At 47.4% G+C, this 12128-nt stretch overlaps 1 protein-coding gene across 1 annotated transcript in view; it reads left to right on the top strand.

Moving 5' to 3' along the window:
• Window positions 1-11699, top strand: part of MROH2B (maestro heat like repeat family member 2B) — a 49312-nt gene extending 37613 nt beyond the window's left edge. Inside the window, exons 30-42 of the mRNA XM_036310855.1 lie at window positions 302-454; window positions 1004-1161; window positions 1660-1786; window positions 2526-2713; window positions 3504-3644; window positions 4016-4130; window positions 4644-4790; window positions 5033-5215; window positions 8989-9144; window positions 9472-9606; window positions 10000-10102; window positions 11102-11167; window positions 11593-11699. Coding sequence (XP_036166748.1) covers window positions 302-454; window positions 1004-1161; window positions 1660-1786; window positions 2526-2713; window positions 3504-3644; window positions 4016-4130; window positions 4644-4790; window positions 5033-5215; window positions 8989-9144; window positions 9472-9606; window positions 10000-10102; window positions 11102-11167; window positions 11593-11699 — 1779 coding nt within the window. The remainder of the gene's footprint in view (window positions 1-301; window positions 455-1003; window positions 1162-1659; window positions 1787-2525; window positions 2714-3503; window positions 3645-4015; window positions 4131-4643; window positions 4791-5032; window positions 5216-8988; window positions 9145-9471; window positions 9607-9999; window positions 10103-11101; window positions 11168-11592) is intronic.
• Window positions 11700-12128: the final 429 nt, after the last annotated feature.

Below are 12128 nucleotides of genomic sequence, written 5' to 3'. Positions count from 1 at the left end.
TTTTTCCCTTATGAAATATACTATATCACTTTAGTTTGGAGAGAAAATTGCATCAGCAGACCTGGGATGGTGTAAACTGACAAAAAAGGCAACTCCAGGGCAAGTTTGCTTAGAGGCCAAAGGTCATGTCTATGTCCTATTTTTGTATTTTCCCCTGGTGTCTAAGGCCCCAGTCTTATGCTCACTGTTTGCCACGCCCATCGGTCTCCAATATCCCAGAATCAGGAGTAACTGCATGTGGTGGGTGCCGGGGCGTGAAGCGAGGTGGTGGCTAGCGTGCGTTTCTCCTGTGTATCCTCAGGTTGTGAGTAAGCTCATCCCGAGTGGAGAGATTCTCGTGTTCCTGGAGGAGACCCTGGATGGTCTGGAGACCCTCAGCGGCCCCTGTGCCACGGCCTGCGGCCTGTGGATGGTCGCCGTCCTGAAGGAGCAGGGAGCTGCCTTGGAAGATCAGGTACACTGACTGCCCGGCTGACAGCCCAGCACAATTCTCACCCTTCTGAGCAAGATGCCTTTCCCATCGGCTCCGCTTTGCCTTTTGAAATCGCTGTATATCCTGTGGGACCCAGACCAGATGTCCCTCCAAAGCGACGCCAGTTACTCGTGGATTCCCCCCGTCAGTCCTGTGTACCTCTCGCATACCATCGGCCATACACTGGCTCACGCACAAGCCTTTGAGTACATGCCCAACAGACTTTAGCAGACACCCCTTTCTTTTGAGAGAGTTCTGCATCGTATTCACCTCGGGTAAATTTCTCACGGCGCTTAGCTTAGCACAGCACCTGGCCAAAAGCAGCCTTTCGCTAAATTGATTTAAGGAAAAAGACCCAGCGCATCAACAGTTCTCCTGAATAAGAGAAAGGCCATGTGTAGAATCGATGACCATTTTTAACATCTTTTATAATTCACCAACCACCGATAGGCTGACCATATCTACCCTGAGCCTTTCACGTCCTAGAGGGAAAATGACGACGTAATGCTGGCTTTGGCTTTTTCTTTGTAGCTGTTGGAGATCTTGGGCATAATTTACTATCACCTGCCAATCCTCAGGCAGAAGGAGGAAAGTTTTCAGTTCATTCTGGAAGCCATCTCCCAGATAGCCAGCTTTCACACGGAGGCAGTTGTCGCCAACCTTTTACAGAAGCCTCTGCCCTTTGACAGGTAGATTCTGACTGACCTGGTCCCTCCTCCCAGGAAAGGCCACCCTGCAGGGCATCGGGGAAGGGCTTACTGTTTGAAAGGTAGCGAACAAAGGTTGAAAATATCTCATTAATTTAAAAATGAATGCTTCCCCTGCTGTGTGTGTATATTTATACATATACATATATATACACTCATTGAGCAATGATGAGATTTTTTTCTTAAATACACCATAGGAATACATGAATATTAGAAAGTGAATATTTCTCCTCTTTTTGGTTGCCCAGAATTCACCTTTTTAAGAGGCTTCTTCTGTCTTGGTGGACATTAGCAAACCTCAGTAACCCAAGGCCAGAATGCGGGGTTGTTAAGTAACAGCCTTATTGCCCCCAGGCATGCTAACATGTCCCTCTGCCTCGCAATGCTGGCTAGACATAATGTGGTTTTAGAGTGAACCCGATGGACACGCTCCTACTCCACGGAGTCGTGCCTTCTCCGCTTGCTGCCCTGCTGCCCTAGGGACACGAAGACGCTGTGGAGGGCTCTGGCTGAGAACCCCGCCTCCAGCAGCAAGCTCTTGCGAGCCTTGACCGTCAAACTGGACAGCGGGTTAGAGGACGACCTGGCGGGCATGGACGCCATCTCAGTGAGTGCGACCTCCCTGCCCACCACAGGCCTGTTCCCACCCGGAACTTGATGATGTATCGTTTGTCACACTTCTCCTCTCCTGCCCTGATTTTAAATCAACTCCAGTTTATAACAGACAAATGAGCAATCATTATGTCTGTGGCTACCATTTTCAGAAGCAAATTCCTCAGTAGCCCAAAGAAAATCTGTGTTTCCGCATTTCCAAATTTGTCTTCAGGGTAGCTGAAGAGCCCCTCTTTTTTTGAAAGACTCCACTGCTGGAGCACATGTCATTTCACCTGCCATGTGGAGCCGCCCAACATGGCAGCCCAGAGAGAGAAACATAGTCTGAGCTGAGAAGTTTTCAGACCAAGCCTTACTTTTTTTAAATTTTTTATACATTTTGTATTGATTTCAGAGAGGAAGGGAAAGGGAAAGAGAGGTAGAAACATCAATGACGAGAGAGAATCACTGATCAGCTGCCTCCTACATGCCCCCTACTGGGGATCAAGCCGCAACCTGGGCATGTACCCTTGACAGGAATCGAACCCAGGACTCTTCAGTCCACAGGCTGACTCTCTATCCACTGAGTTCAACCAGGGAGGGCCCAAGCCTTCCTTTTCTATGTGTTTTTACCATGAGCGTGGCCAGCCTGGGAGGCAGTCGTTTGGGGAGAAACAAACTTGCTCATCAGCCCAGTGAGCGAGTGTCCTAGGAAGAAAGGAGCCTGTCTGACCAGGGGTCCTTTCTCCCCTCAGGTGGCCTGTGCTATCCAGGAAGTGGTATCCATAGGCACCCCTGTGACCAGCTTGTACCCACAGCTGTTCACTCTCCTCCTGAAGCTGGTCAGCTGCACCATGGGCCAGAAGATGCCCACTGCTGCCTGGAGCTACAGGCGGCGGGTGATGCAGCAAGGGGAGCGGCAGCAGATCGCGGACCCCTGCAGGCAAGTAGCCAGGCAGGGAGGGCCTTCTAGAGCTGTCCTGATTGCAGGTTGCAGAGCCAGAACTGCAGAAGTCAAGGCCAGTGCCTTCTGGCACAGCCTCAACTACCCATGAAGATATAGGGCTCTACCATCCCTAAGCCGTGGAGCAAATCTTCCCCGAGCCCATACCCAGTGGAATTGCCCAGCACAGTCACAGAACGAATGAGCAGCTGTCTTCTTCCCAGATGTCCCACTCTGTTTCCTTTAGTTGAGACATATATATTATATATGTATATATTATATATATAATTTTATTTTTTTAATTTGATTTCAGAGAGGGAGAGGGAGAGAGAATCATTGATTGGCTGCCTCCTGCATGCCCCCTACTGGGGATCGAGTCCACAACTGGGCATGTGCCCTGACCTAGAATTGAACCATGACCTCCTGGTTCATAGGTCAACAACCACTGGGCACCAATGGTCACACACTAGCCATTGCGAGATTCTGAACTGCTGTTTCAGAATCAGTGAAATATGGTCTTTTTCAGTTTCCATCCTTTAGTGCTTCATTTTCTCATGAGAGGTTGGCGAGATTGTGTGGCATTATTTACCAGCTCAAATCATCTCGATGTTCCCTTTGATCCCAAAACTAAAGTATGAGGTCAAGCTGCCTGTGTTTCCCTGGCCCAATACCCATTAATGCAGGAGTGAGGGAGCATTGTGGGAAAGAGGAAGAGTGAACCCGGGACATCTCAGTGCACTGTACGGGGTTGACTTACACTTGTGATGTCAACTGGCCTCCCACCCCTCAGGCTCTCAACCACAACTCTGAAGTGCGTGCAAACCCAAGCCATGAAAGAAGGCCTGGCCAAGGAGTCTGACGAAGGGGACAACTTATGGACACTGCTCCATGGTCCCAGCACCCACCACATGGGAGTGTGTGCACTGGCCAGGTAACCTGCCAATGCCCAAGAACTGCATACAAAGGAGAAAACTCAGAACAAGCAACTTCACTGAGAGCAGTTGACCCACCAAGGGCTTATATACAGTCAAGGAGAAGAAACAAGGAAGAAGGAGCAAAGGGGGTTGGGAAGAGATGGTAGGATCAGCCCAGAGCTCATCACCCCCTCAAAAAAACAGGGATACATTGAACAGTTCTAGGCACGTTGCATTTACTAGTACATTGGGCTCTTGGTATGCAATCTCTTTCCTTGAACATTCCTTCTTAGAGGACTTATTTTCCTGATAGAGAAATAAACTAAAATTTCCTCCATTGTTAGCAATAAACAAGCCTTTGCTACAGCTGGAAGCTTGCGTTTTCTAGGAGCATGGCCGTGTGGCACCATGGAGTCACGGTGGACATCATGGGGAAGCTCCTCCCTTCGCTCACCTCCTCCTCGGAGAACTACCGCATAACCGGCACAGCGTTCTTCTCTGAGGCAAGGCCAGCTGCCCTCACAGCAGGCTTGTGGGGCCCCTGCGGTATTTCTCTCAGGGACCTGCAAGGGGACCTTTGGTAGTGGAGGAATCCAGCCACTTCCAGAGACGTGGCACCTGAGCAAGGAGTGAGAAAAACATAGAGCCCACCCTCAACCTCCTCCTTCCCTCTGGTCTTCAAAAGCCAACCTCCCAGGACAGAGGAGGGTGGAGAACAAATACGAGAGGGATAAAACCAAAAGGCATATTACTGTCCCCCAGACTCTGGGATAAAGGCCGTCCCGGCTGGTCCAGAGAAGGGGCATTGTCAGTAACTCCTGGTTTCCCATTTAGTGTAATTAGAAGCATCTTCTTCACTGGGCATTCTGTTGTCATCACCACATAACCTTGACCTGTGGGCTGCTCACGTCTAGAGCTTAGCTTCTGCAAGACTTGCTTGTTCACCAAGGGCCCTGCCCCCTCTGCTGAAGGGAAGCCACTCCCTTAACTAAAGGGGAGGAGTGTGTTGATTTCAGCTCATGAAGGAGCCGATCCTTTGGAGGCACTGGAATCTCCGTGACGTGCTGATCTTGATGGATCAGAGCGCCTGGGACTCCAATGCCACTTTGAGGCAAATGGCCATCCGAGGGCTCGGTAATACAGCTTCTGGAGCCCCTCAAAAGGTAACAGGAGGGTTGTGGGGGGTGATACTTTATTTAAGTAGAGTTTGAAATACTTATTTACAAACCCACTTCTGGTTGCAAGAAATTAAGGGCAAATCCCAATAAATTGCTGAAGTTGTAGCTCTTGATTTGCAGTGCCTGTGACCCTAACAGACGTTCAGTCTCCTTGTCTGGGGTCTTCTACCCTATTCCAGATACACATACAACAGTTTTTGAGATTGAGCGACTCTGTTTCAAAATAGGTGCGGAAGCATAAGCAGCTAATGTTAGAATCTGTCATCAGAGGGCTGTACCACCTGGCCCGCACCGAAGTCGTCTGTGAGAGCTTGAAGGCTCTAAGGAAGATCCTGCAACTGCTCACAGACCGAGACGTGAGCTTCTACTTCAAAGAAATAGTGCTGCAAACAAGAACCTTCTTTGAAGACGTAAGTGAGCCTGTTCAGGAATCTTCCCCTCCCCAGAAGAAGTGAGTGAACACAAAGAGGTTCAGGTAGTGCTTGTAGCAGACAATGTTGGTGTCCCATCCATATTCCTTGGCCTGCCCAGAGGTCACCTGCCTCCGAGGTCACCTGCCTCAGAGATCACCTGCACAAAGGTCACCTGAACAATTCCTCTGCAGGCTGTTAGCTTCCTGTGTCTCTCTGTGTAAGGGGACACTCTGGCCCGGGGATCCTAATTGGTCTGAGCAGGGTGGACTGGACATTAGGAAAGGACCCTCAAATGATAAGAAACAGGAGTTTGTAGAAAAACTCCCCAGCTTCCTCGCCCCTCGGGATTGAGCTCCACCTTCTCACAAGGGTAACACACTCATTAATATTCCCTGTTGTAGCTTTTGTCTCTTCCCTATCACATTCCCACTCCCCATCATGCTTCCTGGGCTCACCTCCTAAAGACCTAAATCAATTACTTACATCTAAATCCTCATCTCAAAGTGTGCTTTGGGGGGGGAGATGCAAGTTACAACAATACTCAGTACCAGACTAGGGCCCCCATATGACCTTGTCGCCTCCAACACTGTCTTTTCCACATCCAGGAGTCAGAGACTCAAAATGCTTACGTGGTTCATTTCATCCAGGAGTCAGTAAGAACCAGCTCTTGGGCCAAATCTGGCCCAGAGCATCTTTTTGTGAATTGGGTTTCCCTGGAACACAGCCACACTGGCTGTGTAGAGCACGCTCACTGGTTGCATAATGTCTGTGGCAGCTTTCCCACTTCGTTTGCGGAGTTGATTAGTTGTTACAGAAACCAGATGCCCCACAACGTTCAAATGATTTACCGCCTGGTCGTTTAGGGCAAAGTTTCTCAAACCCCTGATCTTATAACCCGAATCTCAGAAAAACACCAGGCAGCCATCCTGGGCAGGGGGAAGGACATTTTCCTTTATAACTTCTGGGAAGTTTGATTTTATGATTTGTTTTTGGTGTATTCACTGTCATCAGTGTAAAAATCTATTTCACATCTAACTTAAATTGATATTTTTGTGATCTAAACCTGTTTTTTCCATGTTGTGTTGTCAGAGGAGATGGAAGACTGCTCGTTGCCTCCTTCTGAAACATTAAGGCTTTATTCAATTACCTATTTACCTCCAGTCTCCAGACTGGAAAGTCTTTGTTTCCTTCATTATTCATCTTAACCTAATTTTTCAGCTCCTGCAGTATTTTACGAGCCAGTGACTATGTTGTACTTCCAATGAGGCCAGAGAAATATCAAATGTTATCTAAAGAAAACGTACCTCAGATCTCCTCTTTTCCTAGTCATTCACTCCTTTTTAAAAAATCTTACCCTTTCTTCATGACTCTTTGGCAATATATTAACCGTACAGACCTCCAGGTTTTAGCTTGCAATATATGCCCGAGTCAGTAATTCTCCAGTTTCGTATTTGTCAGTGTCCCTTGTTTACTTACCTGCTAGCCTCAGCCTGACCTTTGCAAAGATCTTTCTGTTCATTTCCAACTACTTTCTCCACTGTGTCAGGATTACTCTTAATTCCCATCTGGTTCTCAAAAATGTTTACTTGGCTCCCATTCAGGTCAGTATCTTCTGTAAAATAACAAAATGTGCTCTTTTTTTCCATTACACAGACAGTTGACCATCTTTAACAACAAAGGTCTGAACTCCCTCCTGCAGAGCCCCATCTGTTTGTTAGGTTTCCTGGGGTGTTTGTTGACCCAGCAATCATAATTCTCTTAGATCTGAGCCTCCAAAAGTCACACATTCACCTGCGACATTAGTGGTCGAGATCATCTTTTTCCATCTTATTGCAGAAGAAAAACAATCGAAAATCTTGCTGGTTAAGTTAGACCTTTCTCATTTCTACTATGGATCAATTCCATTGCATTTGCATAAAAGTTGGATAAAACTTGGGTCATAGCAATGACATGCAAATTATTCTCCCGTAATGCTCTCTTTCTGCAAACATATTTAGCTGTACTTTATGATACTTTGCCCCTGTAGTTTCTACAGATTAAACATACAATTTTGTGATCTCCAAATCCCCCTCACCTTTTCTTCAATATTTAAGTATTTTCCAGGACTTTGAAGAACATGGAGACACTTTGATGAAATGGTAGAACAGAAAATAAGGCTGTGGTCCCAGCTCCAGGCCCAGCTTGCTGCTATTGCCCACACTGTCACCCTTTGTGCCACACATTGTCCACAGCAATCACCTCACTCTCTGTGACTCGTCTTCTCCGTTCAGAACAAGGACATTAAACTTCAATGTCTCTCCCAGCACCCAAACCCCTTGTGCTACTTCTCTTTTTTGCTTTTTCATCATCCCGATTAGCTGATCCTTCCTCAAACTATCACGAGGTCATCAATTTTGGAAAATTCAAAAGATTTCTTTAAGTAAATATCTCTCTACTTTTGAGGCACTCTGTTATTAATTAGTCTTCTTTCTTTTTTAAAAGAATACCTTTTGAAAATATATCCTGACCACATTCCTAGGACATTTAAGGAATATTTCTATTACACAAAGTTACATCTTATATATTCACTTAACTTTGCCGGCCCTTTCACACAGACCAGCATTATGTTTTCTGGACGATCTTTACTAACTTCCCTTTTCATGGCATTTTGTTTGTGTGTCCACTTATGCATTCAATTTGCCTTCAGAATTAACTCCTCTACCTTCTCTTTCTTTCTCATATTCATGGGAATGCTTTTTGTTGGCCCTTGTTTATTTATAATCTAAATACTATTCTGCTACTCAGGACGACTTTTTCTTTCATTCCTCTGCCCCTACATGAGTATTTTAATCTAATTTTCTAGACCTGGGGTTTGGAGAAAAGCACTCTGGAAAATTCCTCCAGGTTTGTTAGAACTCTGAACCATATCGGCAAAGTATCTGAGGTAATAGAAGGCATCTTTCTCCACCACTATACCCTATGATAGTTAAAAAATCATTGCCTACCATTCAGGACAACAAGCAAAGAAGTTCCAGAATCTCACATATGCAAGAATAGAGCTAAGCTCTTCTTTGTTTGTCCTCTCTCTTTGAGACCCAAAGCTCAAATTTCTAAGCTGCCTGTAATTTCATTAGAAAGTATTTGCACCCAGTCGGCATGGCTCAGTGATTGAGCGTCGACCTATGAGCCGGGAGGTCACCAGTTCGATTTCTGGTCAGGGCACATGCCCAGGTTGTGGGCTCAATCCCCAGTGTGGGGTGTGCAGGAGGCAGCCAATCAATGACTGTCTCTCATCATTGATGTTTCTATCTCTCCCTCTCCCTTCCTCTCTGAAGTCAATAAAAATATTTTCTTGAAAAAGTATTTGGGAACTTGGAGAAGGGTCCCGGGCCTTGGACAGTTTAGATTAGAAACGCCATAACCCTAGGCTCCTGATGCAGCCAGGCTGATCTGTGTAAATACAAAATAAACAGGAACTCTCCCTGGCTTTCTGCTCCCTGCTTCTCATTCCTGTGGTCACATTTCCCCATCAACCACTCAGAGGCAGCAACCAAGTCTCCGGTTCTGTGGTGTCCCTTAAACCCTTGACCCAGAATCATTTAAACTTTGGTCATGTGGGTTAGCGAGCTGCTGGGAAGGGAACATCTGGGGGCTGTGACCGGTCGTTGGCCATGCATGGGTTCCAGCCTTCCTTTGTGAAATAGGGCCAGGCAGGGTGGGGGTGAGGAAGGGGTTCTGGCTGGAAATGGCCAGAAAGGGGGCTCACCTATGACTTGCATCTGTCGCCACAGGAGCAGGACGATGTGAGACTGACTGCCATTGCCTTATTTGAGAATCTGGCATCCCTAACAGGAAGAAGGTGGAAGATTTTTTTTGCAGAAGAAATTAAAAAGAGCATGATTTCATTCCTTCTCCACCTCTGGGACCCCAATCCCAAGGTTGGAGCTGTAAGTGGCTCCTGCACAGACCCCTGCACCTTCTCCTCTCCTGCGGCCGAAAGTGCCCGCACACCCGGTGGCTGGGCTGGAGTCAGAACTGAAGTCCCCACTTGCAACTGAACCTGAAAACCACTTCTCCAACCCTGGCTTCTCTCGTGCCACCTCTTCCCAAGCTTGCTCTTCCATCCTTGAAACCGGGAAGGTGCCAACCCCGACTAGGAAGCCCTTCACGTCACTGACTTCTACTGCTCCTTGCCCAACACTAGTTGACATGTCTTCCTCCTGGGAGGGGGTGCAGCACTATGGACTGTGACGCAGAAAACTCTTGTCTTTCAGGCTTGCCGTGATGTCCTGGTGGTCTCCATTCCTTTCCTGGGCCTCCAGGATCTCTATGGGGTATTAGACCGTCTCCTTGACAGTCAGGATCCACCAAGGGCCAGGGATTTCTATAGGCAATTCTGTGTGAAACTGGTAAGTGTGCACTCAATGTTGCCTGGAAAAATCACAGGCAAGAGTCCCAGCAAATCCCAGAAAGACAAACAACAGGGCAAGGGATCTCTGGCCATACGCAGAACTGTCTTGGAAAGACGGCAGTGATTCTTGGTATTCTGCCCTATTTCCCAAGTCCTGGCTAGAATCTGTTCTAGATTCCTGCAACACGCCTGTCGATTAGACCCATAAGCCCAGTACCTTTCCGATTAAATTTAGGTTGGAATGGCCATAAGACATCTTCCAATAGAATAAGTAATGGCTGTGTGAGTTTCGCTGGCCTTTATTTTTTTCCTTTTTATGACCTCTCGGTTGCTGATTTTGAGAAAAAGATCTCTTTCTGGTTGCCCACTTTGCAATACGTATCTCTTCTAGGCCAAGAAAAATCAGGAAATCCTGTGGATCCTCCACACACATTCATTCACCTTCTTCAGCAGTAACTGGGAGATGATCAGGAGTACAGCCGTCAAACTCACAGGTGAGGGCACCTCCACATTCCCCCCTCAGGTGTGTCTGCTCTTTGCACCTAGTTGTGCTTAGACTGCAAGTTTACTCCAACTTGAAAACTGGTATAATGAGTATGACAAGAAAGAAGGAGAGGAGAAAGAAAGAAAACAAAAGAAAGAAAGGGAGGGAGAGGTGGAGTGAGGGAGGGAGGGAAGAAGGAAGGAAGGAGGATGGAAGGAAGGAAGGAAGGAAGGAAGGAAGGAAGGAAGGAAGGAAGGAAGGAAGGAAGGAAGGAAGGGCCCCTTTGTGCTTCTTTTGGTTCCAAGTCATTGCTCCTTCTTTTCCCCAAGATTTTGCTTCAAACCTGCTGCCCCTGCCTAAATGTTTTCCTTTGCATCACTTCTTAACATAAACCATAACACACCTAAGCTCAGTCAAGCTGAGAGCTTTAACAGCCTCTGGATGCGAGTGCAAAGTGTGTTGGTGTGGGGCCAGCAGACCTTGGCTCTGCTGTGTGACTCTGGACAATACACTTAACTTCTCTGTGTTGCCTCTTTGTCTGGTCTATAAAATAAAAGAGGATGTAGGTGAATCTCTGAGAACCCTTCTATTATGTAATTCTAAGTCTGTTCCAACTGATCAAGCCCACAGTGAACAGACCCACTAGCGTGGCCACTTTGAAGAGTAAGGATTCTTTATTCGATCATGTATATGATCCCACATCTACACTGTAAACTTTTTGAGGACAGGGACCATGTCTTACACACATTTGAAACCCTGACAACCACTGGCACAGCCCCGGGGAGGACACAGTACGAGCTTTCTCAAATGCGCATCGGGTGTGTGACGGCACTCCAGACCCAATAGTCATGATCCTCGCACCATCCTGGGGTGCGTGGAGTGCTGTATAGTTTGTTCATTCGCTAGCCAGACCATTTAACCTCTGACCAGGTGCAGAGTCTGGCCTGACCCCTCGCATGGCCTCTTCCTCTCTAATGAAGTCAGCATCTTTTTCTCCTGTTGATTTTAGATGCCATCGTTCTCAATCTGACCAACCAATATGTGGAGTTATTAGACAAAGAACAACTGATCACACGTGAGTACCAGCCCTGGTTTCCGCCCAGGGTATTGTATTCTCAGAGAGAGAGAAACGAATGCTGCTCCAAGTTGCATGCCAGCCCAGAAACTGAAAACCCTCGTGCCCCATTGTTGTCTCCATTGCTCCCCGGATGCTGGAATCTCTCTGGGATATAAGCCAAGCCCAGTCCCACCCTTTCCAGGCATCCTAGCCAATAGTTTTCCAGTTGGCTATTGATCGTAAGGTCAGGATCTTCTCTTACCTCATTTCAGTGTTAAAACTCATTCTCAGCTTGTGGTTCCAAATCCTACCTTTCAGGGTAAACTGAGAGCTGGGAGCTGGAGCCCACCTAGGCCTGACCCTCAGTGGGGGGCCCGCAGTGCCGCACATCCTGGGCCTGGACTTTCCTTCCCCACTGGACTCTGCTATTCTCTCCATCTCAGGGCTCCAAGCACTTCGGCAAGACCCCTGTATCAGTGTCCAGAGAGCAGCCGAGGCTACCTTGCAGACCCTCCTGAGAAGGTGTAAAGAGATGAACATCCTTCCATAAACCATCAAGAAATAAACTGCTGTTCCCATAACTGACTGCTGTCTTCCTCCTGGTAACTCACAGGCCTGCAGCATCCTAAGGAAAGACCCGGTGCCTGGGTGGGGTCTCCTGCTGGGGTCACCAGGGAAAAGCCACCAGGGAAAAGTCACTCTCGCAAATTCACAGCCACACAGCTTTGCCACAGGTTAGCCCTCTCTCAGGAAACTCAAATCCCAGCAGATACCAAAACACGACAGAACTGGAAACCATTCTGCCGCCATTAAGAAGAGGGCCCCTGCTATTTCCGCACACAACCCTTTTTCCTTCTGTCTTAGCCATCTGTGAATTGCTACCCACACTCTTCTCTTTCTAATAACCAACTTGACAGTAAACTCTAATCTGTCTGTTCTTTCTGGGTAATAATTGATGTGTCAGGACTCTGTCGGTACC

Source organism: Myotis myotis, unplaced genomic scaffold, assembly GCF_014108235.1.
Source record: "Myotis myotis isolate mMyoMyo1 unplaced genomic scaffold, mMyoMyo1.p scaffold_m19_p_5, whole genome shotgun sequence".
Classification (NCBI taxonomy): Eukaryota; Metazoa; Chordata; class Mammalia; order Chiroptera; family Vespertilionidae; genus Myotis; species Myotis myotis.
Note: the sequence above shows the minus strand (reverse complement) of the source record. Positions and strands in the feature narration are given on the sequence as shown.